This window comes from Phascolarctos cinereus, unplaced genomic scaffold (assembly GCF_003287225.1).
Source record: "Phascolarctos cinereus isolate Bilbo 61053 unplaced genomic scaffold, phaCin_HiC Scaffold_3;HRSCAF=262, whole genome shotgun sequence".
Taxonomy (NCBI): Eukaryota; Metazoa; Chordata; class Mammalia; order Diprotodontia; family Phascolarctidae; genus Phascolarctos; species Phascolarctos cinereus.
In genome coordinates this window covers 106,412,838-106,433,738 of record NW_027555736.1, presented here as the reverse complement: position 1 = coordinate 106,433,738, position 20,901 = coordinate 106,412,838, and the positions used below count along the sequence as shown (strand labels likewise).

The window sequence follows — 20,901 nt, the reverse complement described above, 5'->3', positions numbered from 1 at the left end:
TGACTGAAAAGTACAGAGAATAAAAGACTCCACTGTGCTTACTGTTAGTTGACTATAAAAAAAGCATTTTCTTTGGCAGATCAAAACGCTTCCTTAAAGCTCTCCTTCAACAAAGTGTCTACTGTAAATATGCCAAGACTGTAAAGATTTCCTGAAAAAAATGTAACAATAGTGATAACTCTTAGAATCCTCTGATTATTACTATCAACTGAGGCAATGAACTTGCTTGTCTGCTTAGCAAAGGTGTTTGTCACTTCTGTCTTAGAGGACATGCAGCACGTAGCCCAAGTGAAAAGGACTGATTACCTCTATGTAATAAAGTTCTCCAAATGCTCTCTTCCTTACATATCACTTTGTGCAGATTGCATCAAGCCCTAGAACACTGTGAGAGCCATAATCATTCAAAAAGAGTTCTGTCTAACTGTGCACACAGGAAAAGCCTGTGAATGAAATGAATGAAGAATGTTGACTTTCCAGCAGTTCTACTGCAGTTGGATGGACAGCCCATAGAGATAATCCATCAGTCCACATATACTGAACACTGCAGATAGATAATGAATTCATCCTGTATTTGATTGCGAGTGAGAGCACAGGGCTGGAATGCCAATGAGAAACCAAACTCAAGTTTTCTTCTGAAATGAAGGATCATCTTTTTGATATCAATATTCTTCCAGTGATACTATATCTTCAAATAATTAAAGTGAGATGGTTACACAAAGGACACTGCCGAGGTATACAGAAGCAGTGAATAAGCTGAAACATATACCATCAAATAACTTTTCAGTGAAGTGATATCAATAGTTGATAAACATTCATTAAGTACCTACTATGGTACAAGCACTGTGCTAAGTGTTGGAGATATAAATATGAAAAAAGAAAGTCCTTGCCTTCAAGGGGCTTACATTCTAATAGGGGAAGACAGCACATTAAAAGCTGAAAAGCTGGAGAGAAAGGTACCTAACATGGGGTCATAGTGAAAAAAGTTAGAGAAGTCCCAGATTAGCACAGCCTGATAAGAAATGAAACGATGGCTAAGCTGAGCTCCCTCCTTAAAAGGAAGTTTTAAAGTTCATGGCCTCACTCTCCAAACAGAGGGGCAGAGGGTAGTGATGAAATGGAGTACCAAGGCTGATGGACTCTTGCACAATGATAAGGTTTTCCCAATGATGAGATTACTAGAAACGTTGGTGAAATCCCAGAGCAGTGCATTGAGGTGACAAATAAAAAATAATGTGAATAATATCATCAGGGAGCAAACTACATAACTAAAAGGGAAGGACAGTCTGCTTATCACAGAGAAAGAATGGGGATTAATTGATGACAATCTGTGTACTCCACTGGGATCAAACAATATCAAGATAGCTAAAACCCTCATTTGATCCACCCACACCTGCTGGCTACTATCCTATGTGTCTCCTACCCTTTATGACTAAAATTCTTGGGAAGGTTATCTATAATCAATGATGCCACTTCCTTTCCTCTCACTCTCCTCTTAATCTTGACAATCTGTCTTCTGGCTTTATCTTACCACTCATAAGGAATTCTCCTTGCTCCTCATGATCACTTCCCGGTTCTCCGTCTACCACCATGACTCAGTAACCGCTCTTCCTTTGGAGGTCATTAAATCTATCTATATCAGCCAATCAAGTTTCTGATGGCAGCCATCTAATCGACCTTGTGCTATCAATCTTAAACAAGTTCAGTGCCTGGCTCACTCCCCACCGAGCCTCTCCTCCCCAGCTCCTGCCCTCATACTAGGAGACTTCAAATACATATTAATACTCCCTCAAACACTCTAGTCTCTTCATTTCTCAACTGAATTCTCATGACCTACTACTTTACCTTGCCTCAGCTATACACTGTGACAGTCACGCCCTTGATCTTGCCATCATCCACTAGTGCTCCACATCCGTGTTCATGAACTCTGAAATTCCTTTATCTGATTACAAATCTGTTGTCATCCTACCTCTCTCTGCCTTGCATTCCCTAACACTGTTCCTCATCTTCACTGGGACCTTCAGCCACTCAACCGCTCAGCTGTTCATAGGCCATTGCCCTTTCACTGATTACACTCTCCTCCCTTTCCCATCTGGATTCTTTCGTGAACCAGTTCAACTCTAAACTTCCCTTTTTTCTCAAGGCTCTTGCCCCTTTATCCTGTTTCTGCCCTTGTCCTGCCAAGCTTCAGGACTGGATTACTCCCACTATCATTGCTTTCATTCCTATTCATGTGTTTCTGAACAAAGCTAGAGAAAATCACGGAACCAAGATGACTGAGTCCACGATGAATTTATATTACATAATCTCAACTGGACCCTCAATGTACTGAGGCAAACCTTTTACACCTCCTTAATTGTTTCACTATCCTACTCACTACAGCAGCTTTTCCCACAGCTTTCCATTCCTTTACATCTTTCAAGGCTTCCCCTCCCCCAACTCTCTTAGAAGAGAACTTTGCCTCATATTTCACTGAAAAAACTTAGACATTTGCAGAGAGTTTCTCTGTCTCTCTTGCTTCTCAGCTCACATCACTAAGATACTTACCACTATTTTCTCCTCCTTCACCCATGTCTCAGATGAAGAAATGGCCGTTTTTTGGTCAAGGCAAATTTCTCTACATGCATGAGTGGTCCCATTCCAACCTGTCTCCCCCAGCAAATCAGCAAATTCTCTACTATCTACAAAAATGACCATGTCTCCTCCATTCTCAAAAAAACCCCTCATTTGACCCATCCATACCTGCTAGCTATTGTCCTATATGTTGCCTCCTTTTCATGGCTAAATGAAAGGGCACGTATGTCTATAATCAATGGCTCAATTTCCTTTCCTCTCACTCTCTTAATGCTCTACAGTCTGTCTTCTGACCTCATCATTCAACTAAAAGGGCTCTCTCCAAAGTTACCAATGATCTCTTAATTGCCAAACATCAATCTTCCCTTTTTCTTTAAAAAATTTTTGCTTGTTTTTTTAAGAGACGGCTGTCTGGGATAGAAGGAAATCTAGGCAATATATAAACAAAATACATCAATAAAAATCTATCTTTTAAAAAAAGTTATTTTTAAGCAATATTTTTAGATGCTTCTCAACACAGAATGCCTGGTATGTTATGTGGAGCACATAATAGATCAGAGATGTTGGTGTCATGCCAACTCGTGACTTTGTAGAGTTTGGCTACTGCTACCATGTAGATGAGTGATATTTCAAAACCTCTAGCTAAGCAACATGGCCTCATACTGAACTGGAATAGCTGTCCTCTTCCACTCAGTAATTGCCCTGAATAACAAAGACCCAGAATTGCTGAACTTTGATAGCATTCGGCTGGCATTCCCACTAGTGTGGATGGAAATGAGCCCCAAATGGATGGAAAGAAGAATCATGAGAATGTCAGTGAACAAACCTGATCAGTTACACTACACTACATTATCAGTTTTCAGAACAGCAACAGAAGCTTTAAGTGTGTCACTGACAGCCTACAAAACCCAATGGACTCATCTGAAAATTCAGGCCTAAATACTCTTTTGATTCGTTTATAGAAATAAAATGTATTGGTTAAATCAAAGGTGAATAAGCATGGCAAATCAATGTCATCTTACCTGAAGATAACTTAGTATCTTGTAAGCTTTTCCAACAGATGCAGTTTATAACACCTGTACTGTCATCAACTATAAGGGAAACATAAATACAGCAGATCAGAGATGGTGGCTTTTCTTGCATGGCAAGCATGTTATCATAATACTTTTGCACTTTTGTCAGTGACAGTGAAAAAGGATAAATTATTTATATTACTCTTTTCCCCAAGAGACAAATACTTTAATCTAGTATAAAACACTTATTCAAACTCTTCTATCTCCAGACATTTCTCACCAGACCCCTAATAAAAACCACTTGTCTGCACGTCAAAATTTGTACACATTGTAAACATTCCTCTTTGAACTCTAATTTTTTGCATTCTAGAAAATCAGCTGCACAAACTGTATATTTCCTGTGCTCCACTAATCTTAGATACTCAATATTTTTGCCTCCCCAAAACAGTGTCCTTAGAAAGTAACTGTCCATTTTAGTCTCAAGTGTTCATAGACAGATGAATTAGCTAAAACAAAATATATTGGCAAAATTATTTATACCCTATACTGAAAAGATATCAGCCTAGAGTCTAGGGTTTTGTGCTGTCTTCTTATTATCATCATGGAAAGGGGCCTTGAGAAATCAAATGAAGCCCCTATGCCTTAGTATCTCTTTCTGAGATATTTTCCACTTACTTTCACTTAATACAGAGAATGTGAGAATAAAAGTACTTCGAGGTCTTCAGATGAATGACTACAAAGGAACAAAGTTTTGTTTTCATAGATACATACATAATAAACACATTATTTTACATTTTTATACATATACGTATGCACACACAAACGTGTACATGGACACACATACTTCCATTTTACAAATTATAATAGTACTGGTCATGAAAATATTGTTTTGTTATAGAACCCTGTAGATTCATTAGAGGAGAAGAGCTGGTATGAAGGGAGTAGGCAAGGCCTTTTGGGAAAAGACAGATATCACCTGGTGCTCCTGACATATCAGAAGGGAATAGCTGAAGGAGAGTATATACCTTGAGACATTAGCCCAGGGCCTTCTCCAGGGCAGAATCTCTGCCCTAAAGTTACCTTAATCCTTGCAATTCTTGTTCAAGAGGTTCAAGCATCAACCTTGCCACTCCCCTAAGCTAAACAGCCTGCAAGGTACTGTTCCTGGAAGGATCAAAAGAGGATGGAAGAGAACACTTGGTCTATTGGTCTGGTTGCCTTACTATTTTTTTCTTTTTTATTACAACCTTAAGAATAATCAAATAACAAATATTTCAATATTCAAAGAACAAAAAGAAGACTTTATAAACCCATGAACATCTGGTTCATGAATTTTATTTTTTTATATTCTTTTCTTTAAAAGAATTCTTTTCTTTTTAACTTTGAATTTAAGAATCATCAAAGAACAAAATATTTCAATATATAAAGAATAACAAAAGGGAGGATCTACCCATGATCTTATCCGTGTGGAGGACTTCAGTACAGAATGAAAGAAGGAAAAAAAGAAGCATTTATTAAAAGCCTATTTTGTGCCAGGCATTGTACTAAATACTTTACAAATATTACCTCATTTATGCCTCACAATAACCCTAGAAGGTAGGTGTTATTATTATCCCCATTTTATGGTTGATGAAACTGAGACAAAGACAGGTTAAGTGGCTTGTCCAGGCTAACACAGCTACTAAGTGTCTGAAGCCAGCATTAATGTCAGGTCCTCCTAACTCCAGGCCCCCAGTGCCACCCAGCTGACTTTTTCCCAAGCAAAAAAAAAAAAGGGCCTGCTCTCAAGGGGCTAATGAGAGAGACAACATGTAAACAACCATATACAAACAAGGTACAAACAAGATAGACTGCAGAGAATCAACAGAAGGAAGGTACCACTAGTATTATGTGGGATGAGGAAAGGCTTCTTGTAGGTGTGATTTCAGCTGGGTAGCCAGGGAGGCCAGGAGACAGAAATGGGACAGAAAGAATTCTAGGCATGATGGATAGCAGTGAAATGCAAAGTCAGGGGATGGGAGTATCTTGATTGAGGAACAGCAAGAAGGCTAATGTCACTGGAATGCAGAGTACATGGAGAAGGGGAGCATAAGGTATAAGGATGACTCAAAAGGGAGGAGGTAGGCAGGTCATGAAGAGATCTGAATGCCAGTTAGAGGATTCTATACTCAATCTTGGATGTGACAGGGAGCCTCTGAAGTTTACTGAATAGGAAGGTGACATGGTCAGATTTGTGTTTTATGAAGATCAATCTGACAGCTGAGTGGACGGACTGAATCGGGAAGAGACTTAAGGCAGGGAGCCCAACCAACGGGCACTATGATAGTCTAGACATGAGGTGGTGGCACAGGAGAGAAGGGAGTATGTGGAAGAGATCGAATCAAAAGGTCGAATCAACATGACTTGGTGACTGATTGGATATTGAGGGTGAAAGAGTAAAGACTAGAGGTTAAGGTCATCCTCTCTGTGAGCCTGGGTGACTGGGAGGGTGATGTTGCCCTTAAAAGCAATAGGAAAGTTAGAAAATGGGTAGCATTTCAGGGGGGAAGTTTTGGGAGCTAGAAGTTCAGTTTTGGACCTGTTGAGTAATCAACTTAGTGGTGCAGTGGAGAGAGTGCTGGAGCTGGACAGTTAAGACCTGGGTTCAAAACTGATCTCAGATATTTACTAGCTGTGTGATCCTGGGCAAGCCCACTTAATTTCTGCCAGCCTCAGTTTCCTCATCTGTAAAATTGGGATAATGATAACACAAACTTTTCAGGTTTGTTTTGAGAATAAAATGAGATAACACGTAAAAGTATTTTTGCAAACCTAAAAGCACTATCCAAATGCTAACTATTATTACTGTTATTACTAAGGACATCTAGTTCAAGATGTCTAATAGGTAGGAGAACGGTTAGGGTTAGATAAAGAGATCTGGGAATCATCAGTATTGTTTGTTGTTCAGTCATTTTCAGTAGTCTACAACTCTTCATGTCTCCATTTGGAGTTTTTTTGGCAGAGATACTGGAGTGGTCTGCCATTTTCTTCTCCATATCATTTTAGAGATGAGGAAACTGAGGTGAACTGAAGCTAAGGGATTTGCCCAGTATCTGAAACCAGATTTGAACTCAGGAAAATGAGTCTTCTAGACTCTACTCTACCCACTGTGTTACTTAGTTACTTATCAATACAGAAAAGATAACTGAATTTATGGTTGCTGGTGAGCTTAGCAACCACAATCATATAAAGGGAAAAGAAAAGAGAGCCCAGGACAGAACTTTGGGGACACCCATGGTTGGTGGGCATAACCTGGATGAAGATCTAGCAAAGGAGTTGGAGGAGGAGTTCAGATAGGAAGGAGAACTAGGAGAGAACAGTGTCATGAAAACCTAGTGAGAAAGGAATTTCAGGGAGAAGAAGATGACTGACAAAGGCTGCAGAGAGGTCAAGAAGGATGAGGACTAAGAGGTCATCAGATTTAGCAATTTAGAGATCACTGGTATCTTTGGAAGGAATAGTTTTAATTGAATGATGAAGCCAGAAGCCAGACTGCAGAATTAAGAAGAAGGTGAGAAAAAAGGAAGGAGACAATGGATCATAGATGTTTTAATAACACTCTGTTTCATGTTTTAAATTTTGCATCTCTATCACTACCCACCAACTGCCCCACACTTCCCTGATAGATGCCCACTTGAAACAAATAAATAAATTCTAGCAAAACAAATCAATTCATTTACTACGTCTGAAAACGTATGTATCATTCTGTGTAGCCTCATTGTCTTCAGAACTCTTTTACATGCCAACTGTAAGTGTTGGCTATAACATGGTAGGCCAGTTATTTTGTTTCAGGACAAAGAAAAATCAGAGTGTGTTCAAATTAATTTTTAAAAAAACCCTAAGCCTTATCTTTTCTTTCCCTTTTATTCACGATTTTTGCATGAACTCATCTGTGGAAGGAGACAAGTTATTCTACTCCTGTGACAGGAAACAACAGCAGATTGGCATGAGTCAATGTAGATAAAGCCAATCCAGATTGGGTGGGACAAATGTTTTAGAATTTTCCTACAAGGTGACTAGAAAGAACAAAGATAATGACCAACAAACCAAACTGAAGAAGCTGGGCCAGAACTGGAATCTGAAAACAGCAGCACCTCTTGGTTGGTTAATAGATTACTTTGGCCCCAACAATGATCTAAAATTGATGCCATCAAGCCAAACATTACTAAGCATCTAGACAAATTTTTATTGGCACTGGATCTACCTTGTGATTTGATCAGTGTGCGGGGACTCTTAGTGTGGAAACTCCTTCATCAAAGCAGAGAAGCAACTCATTTGTAACTTATAGCTCTAGAGAGCCATCTGGAGCTCTGGGAGATGAATGGTCCTTGACAGTCACACAGCTAATGTACATTAAAGGCAGGACTTAAACCCAGGTCTTCCTAATTATAAGGCCAGTCCTCTAGCCACTATGCCACCCTTCCAGCCACTTCATATCTAGTTCCTGCGTCTTTGCAATGCCTATCCCTTTGCCTGCAATGGTCTCCTTCCTCATCTCCTCCTCTTAATTTCTCCAACTTCCTTCAAGACTCAGCTTAAACCCCACTTTTTACAAGAAATCTTTCTTGGTCCCCTCTAACTGCTAGTACCTTTCCCTTGGAGATTCTAATACCTACTCTTCATATATATGTATGTATGTATATATTTATATGTATATATGCACATATAAATATATGTGTGTATGTGTGCATGTATATGTATGTATATGTATGTGTATATACATATATATCTAGGTACATACATACAGCTTCTAGGTATCTGGTCATTTACATGTTGTCTCTCCTGTTAGAATGTGAGCTCCTTGAGGGGAAAGACTGTGTTTTTTGCTTCTCTTTGTATCCCTAGAGTTGAGCAAAATGCCTAAACATAGGAAGTGCTTAGTCAATATTTATCAACTAACTTCTATACCCAGAAAATACAGACTTTTATTATACAATCTGAAATTCTCTCAAGCTTTCAACTGGGGACAAGTTAAATTCTAGAAGCAAGAGGACATCTGCCTCCCAGGTTTCTTGGCCCCAGTAGAAGATACTGTTTTAAGCTGTTTTGGCTGTGGTATTCAAGTCCACTAACAATCATGACAGAGGCCACAGGCTAATACTTGCTTTTCAACTCTCCCCCTGGCCCTTTCTAAAGCCTTCTGGGGCCACTGCTGCTGAATGGATTAGAGGGGGATAGATCACCACAGTACTATGTAAGGCACTACTCTTTAGCTGATGCAATACCAGTTCCTTTCCAGGCCAGCCCTGGTCACCCTTTTGTTTTTAGCTGTGAGACAAGTCAAACAGTATGAACAGGAAACAGCCCAAGTATAGCTCCCAGTGAGTCAGGCAGACCAAAACTGAGGAAAGAACAGGGAGGGGCAGCCTGGCAGGTATTCATTCTAAAAGCTAAAATAAGTTCTCTGGTCGGCAGAGCCAGAAAGAGCTTTGACTCAGTCAGCTGGGAGAGAGTAGGCTTAGAAGTTATTTTCATTCTGAATTATTCCACTATTTCCAACACAGCCCTCAAAGGTTTCTTTCTCTTGGGGAATTCCCTCTCTGGGAAAGTTTATTCAAGCATATCCAAACACTCCAAATCTGTCTTAGATCTTGATTTATTTTATGGGAGAGACAATATCCTCGTTTAGGTTGTTGCTGTTTGCTTCTTTTAAAAATCAACAGATTTGGCCTTCCAGCAGGTTGAATCTACAGAGAAAGCTACGGTATAATAGAAAGAACACTGGATTTGAAGTCAAACTCTGGCTCTGTCAGTGACTCACTGTATGACCTTAAACAAGTCCCTTAACTTCCCTGAGCCTCAGTTTCATCATCTGCAAAATGGATAAACTATCTCTACCACTGACCTCACACGGTAGTTATGAGATCAAGACAGAATGTCTGAAGCTTTCCATAAATCGTAGCTCTTAGGAGCAGCAGCAAAGTCAAGATCAACTAGCAAGGCTAAGGACAGAACTGGCACCCTAGTGCCCTCAATCAACTGGTCTTGAAAAGATAGCTACAAAACAAATATTACTGACCTTTCTTATGGACAAAAAAAGGTGGGGGGGATCAGATTACTTCAAAGAGAAAAATAACTTCAACATGATCACAACTGCCAGCAAATGCCTACTACAGAAACACTGATGTCCTCTTCTGTTTCTTCTAGGAGTTCCTGGAGGGGAAGGAATTGGCTCATGCTTCCCTTATGTCCTACAGAATACCTAACTCAGGGCTGGGCACAAAGCAGGCCCTTAATAAAGGCTTGTCCAAATGAGCAAGCTGGTCAAAATGGAACGGTCCAGTACCCTTTGTTCCTATAGGAATAAAAGTATATAACAGTAAAAAGAAAACTCTATGCAAGAAAAACCTCAATAGGGAGCACCTAACAAGACCACCTATTCTAGAACACAAATAAAGACAACAAGAAAACATAAAGGGCTTGGGAAAAATTCTCAATGCTCAAACCCTGTAAGTATAAACAATTTATAACTAGTAAATCTAATACATGTAAATGATACATGTGGTAATATTTCATCTTTTTTTAATTACGAAAAACACTACAAAAACTCTTAGGACCTAGCTCCTTCCATCTGTTTCCAGATAAAGCAAAATATGAACAGTATACTACACACGCACACACACACCCAGAAAGTTAAAAGGTAAAAATGAGGTCACTTGTCCAACCTTCAGGGGCCATAGAAAGTCAAGGTTCCCACAGAAAACTCTCCTGACCCCTTCTCAGCTGCAATAGGCTCCTCCACCTTTGTAAAATCACCAAGTGAAACCATGTTCTGGCCTCTACCATGTTTTGGTGTGATGCCTCATCTATTATCATTATAATAATAACAACTGTACGAACAACTTGCTTATATTGCACACTGTAACTTACAAAGTACTTTTGTAGTCACTCATCTTACCCAGATAAGTTTCATTTATTTCTTTAAATATGCTAGGACTTTAAAAAATTTGAAACCAGAAATTTTGTATAGAAAAATATTTCTACAGTACATTGCTCCTCCTACTCTGCCTTCTTAAGAAGAACATACTAAATATAAGTTAATCTTTTCATGATTCCTCAGGGTCTCCATTATGATCAATTTTCATAAATGCTAAAATACAATATCTTCCGTGACCATGGAAGTGTTCAGGATTATCTATCTATCCTGACACCAAATAGCTCCTCTTTTCTACCTTCTTTTCAAAGTCTATCCATGTCCCTTCTCAACTGTCACCTCTCATTGCTAATATCCATGTTTATTCTCATTTGATGTCTTACTTTCCCCATGGTTGGAAGGCAATGACTGTCAAGAGGTTTCTCTTATAGAGTATAACACATGGTCTCTAAGAGAGCTTACTTTCCATTTCCCAATGTTCTCTGAGACACTGTGCCTTTAAAGTAATGTCTGGAGAAGTAGGGGTACAACTGTAACAAGAAAACTAAAGAAAAGAGAATTGATCTTACCTCCATAGCTGTAAAATGACTCTCTCTCTCTCACTCCAACTACTGTCCCCAAAACATCTACTTGTTTTATTGGGTGCCCATTGTAAAAAAATACACCTGCAAAAGAAGTAACCATGAAGCCCAGTTCATAGGAAATGAATTACAATTTTGATGTATTATTAATGGCATTTTCCCCTAAGCTATCAATTATTCAAGTCCCAGCCTTAAAGAGATCATAGGGTCATAGATTCAGAGATGGAAGGGAACTCAGAGATCATCTAGTTCTATAACCTCATTTTAGAGAAAAGGCCCTGAGGCCCCGAGAGGTTAAGTGATTTGTTAAATGATTTGTCCCAGATCACACAACAATAAGTGGCAGAATTGGGATCTGAACTCAGGTCCTCTGAGTTCAAACGCAGTATTCTTCCCATTGCCCTACACTGCTTAATGGCCTGCTTGGAATGCCAGACACCAAGAAAAAACAAAGCAATTCAGGCAAGGATTTTTCCACAGGTGTCAGAGCTACAAATTAATTTAAGGCAGTTGGGGCTGGGGCCTAGAAGACAAACATATATGTCACTCTATCGACTTTAATCAACTGATAAAAATCAAAATGAACAACTTTAATGTATAAGAGTACAAAAATATCAATACATACTATCCTACTACACAAACAGTATAAAAAAATGGCCTGACAACAAAAAGGAACCAAGGGAAGAGATGGGTCAATCTGTATCTGCCAGTGTTTCTTCTAAATATTAGTCACTGTTTCTCAGAATCCTTCCTCTCTTACAAAAAGTAATAGGATTTGTGTCATCCAGGCCAGACTTCTGGGGCCAAAAGTGTAGTGCCTCACTCCAGGGCTCTTAAGCAGTTTTCACATTCCCTGGGACTCAGGAGGGATTCTGAATAAAAAAATTTCCTGGTACATAGCCTTGATTATTTATTTAAAGGAAATGTTTCTAGTTAGTTAAATACTAAATACTACCTTTTATAGTAGATCAGAATGCACTGTTGGTCTTAAGCAATTTTGGGGATTTTAACCCACTGGAAAAAGTTAAGCCTTAGCAACAGATTTATAATACTCTAGTTCACCCCCCCCCCCCCGTCCCCCATCCCAGCTTCATTCATCTACAATGGATCTTTCCATATGGGTGGCATTTGGTATGATTTAGTTACTTCCTAAGGAGATGAGCTATGAAAAATACTAGGCTGTTCTGGAAAACAGATGCCTGTGGGGAAGGCTGGCTGTCTTTCAACAGGAAACAAGCAAAAAATCATACCATTTCCAACAATGATTAGGAAAGGTGTAGTGGATATTAAAGAGTAAAAGGCTATCTAAATGTTACTATGATGTAGAAGTAAAGGGTAAAGAAGCATTTACTAGGCTCCTATGTGCCAAGCACTGAACTAGGCAGTATTAAGGTGACAAATAATGATAGCTAACACCCATGTAGTGCTTACTTATGTGCCAGGCACTGTGTTAAGCATTTTATAATTAATCTCATTTGATCCTCAAAACAACCCTGGTAGGTAGGTGCTATTATTAGCCCTACTTTACAGATAAGGAAACTGAGGGAAACAAAGGTTGACTTGCCCAGGGTCAACTCTCAGGGAGCTTACATTCTATTGAATGCCTAAAGTTGGTCTAGTTCAAGGGTGGGGAACCTGTGGCTTGGAGGTCACATGTGGCCCTCTAGGTCTCAAGTGTGGCCCTTTGACTGAATCTAAACTTCACAGAAAAAAATCCCCTTAATAAAACGATTTATTCTGTAAAACCTGGACCCAGGCAAAAGGTCACATCCAAGGACCTAGAGGGCCATATATGGTCTCAAAGCCAAGGGTTCCTCACCGCTGGTCTAGTGGATTAGAGTATAGTTAAGAATCAGGAAGCTCTGGATTCAAATCTAGTCTTAGATTTGTGACCATGGATGAACAAATCATCTAAACTTTTCTGAGCCTCAGTTTTATCATCTATAAAATGGGAATTGTAATCCCTGTAGTACCTACCTGACGGAGTTATCATGAAGCTTAAATTAGATATATTACATAAAGTGCTTTGCAGACATTAAAGCTATTATATAAGGCTATTAAAGCTATTATAAATGAGTTATTTATAATATTACTATTATCTCACTAAAATGACAAAACTCTACCACTTAGGTTACATTTGCCTAGGAAACCTTCTGAGCTTTAAGTGGGCTTTTCTGCTCAGGCCCTACATTTTAAAATATAGCAGAACAAATAGGTTGGGAAATAAATATTTTTTTGTGAAACTCCGAAATGGCAGAAATTTTCCCATGAAAAGGAAGTAGTCATTACTCCAACATGCATTGATCAACCCTGTCCCTAAAACCTATTTATTTGCTGTAAGGCAGACATGAAGTAGTACATGGAAAAGCACAGACTCAGAAGCACAAGAGCTGGGGCCCAGTACTGGTTCTGCCAATGGCTACTTATACAGGTTGGGAAAACTTACTTTAGCCTTTCTGGGCCCATTACCTCATCTACAAAACCTAGACAATACCTAATCACAGGCATATTATGCTGTAGAAATGTGACATATCCCATATTTGAAAATTTATATGGAAACTAACAAGTTAAGGGGCGACAGCAAACATCAAGAGAAAGAAAAGGACAAGTACAAAAGAAGCCAAATGGACATTTAGACAATTAAAAATCTGATCCAACTACAGAGTAGGCACACATAAAGTTCCTTCCTTACAAAAAAATCCCCTTTTGTTTTTTTAAAGGCTCCTAAATAAACAACAAGAAGTTAATTTGATCCTGAGTTGAGTAAAAAGTGCTACAGTCATTTTCACAGGCACCATGAAACCACTGAAACATTTCTGCCAAGTACCCAAGTAAATACTTTGCAAACCTCACGTTGTCAGTAAGACTTGTGATAACCCCTGAGTAAGGTAAAAGGCTGGTTGTGCCTTCTGTACTCAAAAGCCACATACCTGGAGCTTGGTGGGACTCTTTGATGCTCAGTATATCCTTTACATACAATTTTGCAAATGCTAAAAACACAGGATCCAAACCCCATAAAAGGGAAGGGGTCTCTTCACATTCTCTAGGCTCCAGCTGCATTTGGAAACTGTATTATCAATTCCATTTAACTCTGAATGGTCCAGGATCGCTGATGATAATGTCACCTGGATGCATAAAACAAAAATAAGAGTCTGTGGGATCTAACTTGAGCTGAGAATTCGGTTAACTTGAAGGATCATAAATATAAAGATAAAATAGATCTCAGAGGTGAAATCCAATCTTCAATTTGCAGGTGAAAAAGCTGAGGTGTAACGGATTTCATAAGATCATAGACTGGCAGCTGGAAGGCTCCTCACAGACCATCTTGCTAGCCCCTTCATTCTATATAAAGATCTTACTGCCCTTAAGTAGCTGAGACAGTATATGAACCCATATCCCCAGAATCCTCTTTTGAATTGTCACTGTCCAACCTAATGCAATTTAAAATATTATTAATAAAGTAATTTCTAAATTACTTATTCCAACATCATTTAAACGCTCGACCGTACCCCCAGCAAGGAGGCTTGCTGTTCTAAATCTTATGCAACTGGAGATTTTTTCAAGGGGTTCTCTCAACGCACAATCCTGCTTTGTCCACCTCCCATTGCCCGCTCACGCACTATAAGAACTTCCCTTTGCACACTAGTGCTGAAATTAACAACTCCTAAGCCTCCTAGCACCTACTTTGGAGTGCTTAGACAGAAGGCCGCGTTTGGGCCACAGAAACCAGTCTGGTTTGGACCATGGGGCCTTGGTACCACGAGGGGACGCCGGCCACATGCAGTGATCTCGAGCCCCACCTCCTCCCCCTCAACCGCCCCCCCCAAGCAGCTGGGTGGGGGCTCTACCTCCCGCGATCTCCCTTTACTCCCCCTTCCCCACAAAGAAAAAGGGAAATGAAAAAGAAGTCCCCGCCCTCTTCTCCCGCCTCCCTGCGCACGCACACTTTCGTTTCCTGACGCGTCACTGGAAGGCGGAGAGCCCGGCAGGCCCCGCTCCTTCCAGGCCAGTTCCGGGAGAAGCGTTCTGCCGGACCAGCCCAGGGCCAGCCGGGGCCCGTCGCTCCCGTCCGCCCCGCCCCCTTCCCGCAATCATTGGCTGCTCTGGGGAGGTCCCGCTCGCGGGACAGGCCTGACACCGCCCCCTAGGCCTAACGCCCGGCCCAGCTGGGTGTCTCCTTGGCCGCAGCCTCCTCCTGCGGCCTCCGGGAATGCTGCTGCTAGCGCGCGCCTGGGCTCCGCCCTGGCCCATCTCTCTACCCTCCTCCTTTTCCCTAACAACGCCCGGAGTCTCGGCGAGAAGCACTGGCCTCAGAGCCTCGCGGAGACTCCAAAACTACGTCGGAACAAAAACTCCATTAAAGATAAAGCAAACGGGATGCTGCTGTGTGTCCAGGCCTCGCTCCTCTGACCCCTCTGCTAGTCTTAGGCCCTTCTCAGGTGGTGATTGTGCCTCGAGCATCCTATTTTCCTCCTCCCATCCCCCTCCTCTAGTAGAAGAGGAAATATTTCTTTCCCAAGGGCTTTGAAAATGTGCTATTTGTTTGAATTCTGCCATGGTCTGGAGGATGTTTACTTCCTTACTTTGGGATGCCCCAAGCAGAGTGGATTGAGGGCCGGCCTAGGAGCCTGGAAGACCTTCCAGTCCTGCCTCTGACGCTGCTACCACGGGGCACGTCACTTAAGGCTGTGATTTGCAAGGTGCTGACCTGTATTGCTAGAAGGAGGTTGCCTCTTCAAAGAAATCAAGGATTCAGTCTCTGTTAAGTCTAAAAAAGTTCGCATGCCTTCCCGCCAGTTGTTCAAAATTACCGTAGTTGACTTCAGGACAATCTTATACAGTGTCCTGAACTACAGGAGACACCACTGTTACTTATTTTGAGGAGGGGTAAGTGGCTGTCAGAAGAATCAAACTGAAAACCATTTAGAATAAAAGTGCGGTGGAAACTGGAGACTGGAATGGAAAATGTGTGCAATTACAATGGTGACAATTAACTAAATCCCATACCACTGCATGAACCCAAGCAGACTTCTTCGAAGATTTCGGCATTGCTTGACTTCAGCTACTGCCAGGGCCCTTGATGTATATAGTTTTAGATTTAAGGCTCTTCCTTAGAACCCTCCAGAAAATGGATGCTTCTAAGTGACAAGAGCAAAATGGAAGAGGTAAGAGACAGGTTGAACTACATTTTCCTAACCACGAGTATCTAAACCAGGGTGGGGCAGAAACAGAAAATCACTAGTTGAGCATACTTTAGAGGCTTTGGATAATTAATGAATTACTCCCACAGGAATATCACTGGAGATAAGTTACCAAGGGAGCTTACTGGGTACTTACTCAGCACTTTAATGATCACTCCTAGTTTGCATGAAAGGAAGCAATTTTCACCTGACTTGAGCAAAAATTTTATTAAGTGTTAAGGGCCAGTGGAAAAGCCACTAGAATGATCTGGTCTGAGGGTAAAGAACATTATGTAGAGAGAGGCGCAAAGTTTATCTCCGATCCTGGTCTTCTTTTAATGGTGCTTGAAATGAATATAGAATGTTTGAATTCTGGTGGGGTTTCGTTCTGATTTCAGCATAGTACTTGAGAAAGTAAATGTAAGCTGAAGCAAAAAGTTAGACAAGGTAAAGAATTTCCTGTAAGCTACCTGAGGACAAAGATCTTATCTTAGGTAAACTTTTAATCCTCTCTACCTCCTTAAAGTTAAGTAGACTGCTTGATAAATGTTTACTGAATTTGACATCAAGGATTTTTTTATATTAGAATGGTTGATAAAGAAAATTTATAGAATCTTCCTCTTGGAGAACTTTAACAACAGATAAGTTCTGGGATGGATTTCTTTTCCTTCCTCTGACCTTGTATCTGTGGAGCATTCCTACGTACTCATGCCTGTTCTAATTTGTGTTACCCAAATAACTATCTATTCCCTAATCCCTAGACTATAAACTTTCCAAAACCAGAAAATATGGTTTATCGATCTTTGAATATTCCTCGGGGCCTCTAGCCCAGAGCTTTACTTAATATTTTTATTGCATTTTAATTTGAATAGGCAGAATACTGCCTGAAGGAAGTTTTAGTCATTTGTCAAGTATTTATAAATACCTAGGTTATCCCATAAAGTACTTTCAGTCTTGGAATTCTGCAAAGTAGAATGTGCAAAGCTCATAAGCATATATCACTTGATAAGACCTAAACTCTTTCATGGCTGCTCAAAATTAACTGAACATCTTACTCTGTATTCCAGGTGGAATATGGGGAATGATATGAGCAAGGAAGGGTCATATGATAATGAATTGATAACCCAGCTGGAGTGAGGGCTTGTTTTTGTTAGGAAATTGTGAAAAATAAAGCTATAGAAGTATTTTGAGGCCAGTTAGTAAGCCTCAAATATCAAGTTAAGAAGAGCAGACTTTACCTGTAAAGGAGTAGGGAGCCACTGGTGGTTACTGAGCAAGAAAACAATGTAAATAATTCAACAAATATTTAATGAGCATTTATTGTGCTTAAGACACCACTAGGCACTTTGAGGATATGAATATTAATGTCATGGTCCTTGCCCTTTGAACAGTTTACCATCTACAGGAAAAATTGGAGGCAGAAAAACCTGTTGGGGTAATTTCTTCAATGGTTCAAGCATAAATCAATTTGATAGGTAGAACTGATACGTAGAAATGGAATCAAGAAAAAATGGACTTGAGGCACAAGGTAAAGGAAAGCAGTTTGGCAGAAATTAGGCTTAGACCAATGTGCAGCATTCCACAACAAATTCAAGAGGGATACTTGACTTGAATGTTAAAGACTTTAGTATGAAACAAATTAGAAGGTCCTATACCTTTCCTAGTTAGGAGAAAGGGCTGAATCCTTAACCAAACAAGGGCTAGAAGACAATTATAAGAGAAAAATAGATTTGATTATATGCAATTAGAAAGCTTTTGTATAAAATTAATCCATCTAGGTTAAAAAAAGGGGAAGCAATCAACTGGGAAAAAGTTATCAAATATCTCTAATAAGGGCATGATATTCCACATATACTAACAGATATGTAAGAGCAAGAGCCATTCCGCAGTAGATCAGTAGTCAAAGGATGCAACCAGTTCTCAAAAGAAGAATTGCAAACGATTAGCCACCATATTATGAAACAATGCTCCAAATCACTAATAATGAGAGACTATGATGGAAATTTTAATTGGTTTAATCACTTTGTGAAGCAATTTGAAATTATGCAAATAAAATTACTAAAATATCCATATCATTGACCAAGATTCCACTATGAGACATATATCCAAAGGAAGTCATTGACAAAAAGAAAGGCTCTATATACACCAAAATATCTACAGTAGCACTTTTTGTGACAGCAAAGAACTAAAAACAAGGTTGCTGCCCATTGACTAGGTAGTGGCTAAACAAATTGTGCTACTAAAATGTAATGTAATTTTACTGTGCTATAAGAAATGATGAACACAAATACAGAGAAGCATGGAAAGACTGATAGGAACTGATCCAAAGTGAAGTAAGCAGAGCCAAGAAAATAATATACCCAATGACTACAACAATGTAAATGGAAAAGACAACAACTAACAACCAATATTAAGTGAATGTTGAATAATTACAAAGACAAAGCTTGGCCCCAAAGAAGAGAGAGAAGAAAATACTTCTCTCTTCATCCTTGCTAGAGGTGGGTGTTCACAGGTATAGAACATTACATGGATAATGTCAGATTTTTTTCTGTGTTGATTGGTTTTGCTGAATTTTTTCTCTTTTTACCCTTAAAATTTTTTTTATAATGATGGCTCTATGGGAAAGGATTCTGGGGAAAATGTAAAAACAAAAGATATCAATAAAAAACCTTTGTTTTTTGAAGAAAAATAATGAGAGCTTAGGATTGAACCTTAGTGTTTAAGGGATGAAAGGAAACATTCAGATGGGTCAGGAGATAGTGTGGTCCAGTAGAAAGACCTTAGTTCAAATCATAGCTTTGCCACTTACTACCTGTTGTGACCAAAGGCAAGTCACTTGACCTCTCTGGGCCTCAGTTTATTTTTTTTTTAAAGATGGGATTGGATTTATAAATGATTTGTAAGGTACCTTCTAGCACTAAATCTATGATGCCCCTGGAAGCTCATGGGTGTCAGGGTAACAAAATTTTTCTTATATTATTCTATCATTCATTCAACAAATATTTGTTAAGTACTTATTATGTGTAATGCTTTGTGTATGATGCTGGGGAGAACACAGGAATATAAAGATAAATGAAAGAATTATACTTTGCTTTCTTGTTTAGGATTTAGGAGACACTGTTGTATGTCCAGGTACTAGATTAACCTCAGCTAGGGATAAGGAATTTTAGGATTAGTATAGAAGGAGATAAGGAGTAGACCATATATGTAGAATATCTGAAGGCTGATTGGGAGGCTCTATAGTACAATGGGGGAAAAAAATCAATTTGGAGCTAGAAGACCTAGTTTTGAGTCCTGGCTGTATCTCTATTTCCTTGGCAATGACCACGAATAAAGCATTTAATTTCTAAGCATTAGTTTTCTCATATGTAAAATGGGGGGGGGGTGACGATAAATAATACTTTCACTATCTACCCGACAGGGTTGTTAATGAAGTAATAGTTCCCTTAGTCCCGTCATCATGTCTGCCATAAATGTTGAAAAGGGTGCCAGTGAGTTTGCTCATTAATCAGGAAACAGAAGATTGTCTGAATTAAGTAAGGGATAGTTCCAACCGAGATAAAATAATTTGCAGCACTTCTTGAACTGAGAGGAGAATCCTCAAAAGGGATTATTATAGTCAAGGCTGAGAGTGAGAGCATGGTGAAGTGTAATACTTTATCTGAATCATTTCCCCCAGACCAATAGACTGGTTTGGGTAAAAGGGGATCCAGAGATTTGTTATATTGCAAAGATAAAGAGGGCAGAGTACAAGTGGGTTGCAGTTTATTCTGGAGATAAGGTATAAAATGAGCTATTTCTTGGCAGGGAAAGTGGATAGTGTATGATGGGGTTTGAATTTTACCTTTTAAAGCCAGAATTTCTGAGAATTGAACAGTCTGTGGTATTTGGGGCATATAATACTCTATATTGTATGCCTTTGCAATATACCTAATTTTTTGTTCAGGTGTTTCAGTCAAGTCCTACTCTTTATGACCCCAATTTGAGGTTTTCTTGGCAAAGATACTAGATTTACCATTTCCTTCTCCAGCTCATTTTACAAATGAGTAAACTGAGGCAAACAGGGTTAACTGACTTACTCAAGGTCCCATAACTAGTAAGTGTCTGATGCTGGATTTTAACTCAGCCAAGTCTGGCATTCTGTCCACTGCACCACCTAGCTCCCCAATATACCTAATATTTTATCCAAAAGTCTACATTGAATAGCATTTTTACTGGGCCTAGCATATTATGTATTATGTATGTTGCAGCAGGCAGGTGGGGGGGGAGGGAAGAGGAGAACTCTTATCGGGATGAATGGAAGCAACCCTATTTTGACCCTGCCTCAAAAGACACGGACAAATACTCCTCTGATAAAGGTCAGAAAAACTGCCAATTTGTCAAGGTTGGCAGATAAAGGAAATTGGTCATATCAGCAGTGAGCCTTCAACACAACTGTCATCTTCCTATCAACAATAATGTAATGGCTAGAAACTAAACTAGACATGACTTTATCTTTGCCTATTTTTTAAATAGAGCTCACAAAAATGTTGTGAAGATAGGAATCAGATTCTCAAGAATATGAACAAATGTTCAAATAAAGGTAAAGAGGAACAGTAAAAATTTGGAGAAAAGAAGAGAATGCAATTTTTAAAAATTTGAAT

General features: G+C 39.5%; 1 protein-coding gene across 5 annotated transcripts in view; it reads right to left on the bottom strand.

Annotated features, from left to right (window-relative positions):
- The window catches only part of STN1 (STN1 subunit of CST complex), a 49,298-nt gene extending 34,171 nt beyond the window's left edge, over positions 1 to 15,127 (bottom strand). For 3 of the 5 annotated variants that reach the window (XM_020987958.2, XM_020987959.2, XM_078151075.1), the window contains exons 1-4: positions 14,763 to 14,957; positions 14,009 to 14,203; positions 11,067 to 11,162; positions 3,594 to 3,662 (exon numbers count right to left, since the gene is read on the bottom strand). In XM_020987958.2, the coding sequence (XP_020843617.1) occupies positions 3,594 to 3,662; positions 11,067 to 11,162; positions 14,009 to 14,138 (295 nt within the window). In that variant the 5' untranslated portion in view covers positions 14,139 to 14,203; positions 14,763 to 14,957. Of the gene's footprint in view, positions 1 to 3,593; positions 3,663 to 11,066; positions 11,163 to 14,008; positions 14,204 to 14,762; positions 14,958 to 15,022 lie in introns of those variants that run through there. The other 2 variants (XM_020987956.2, XM_020987955.2) reach the window with 2 other exon arrangements.
- Positions 15,128 to 20,901: the final 5,774 nt, after the last annotated feature.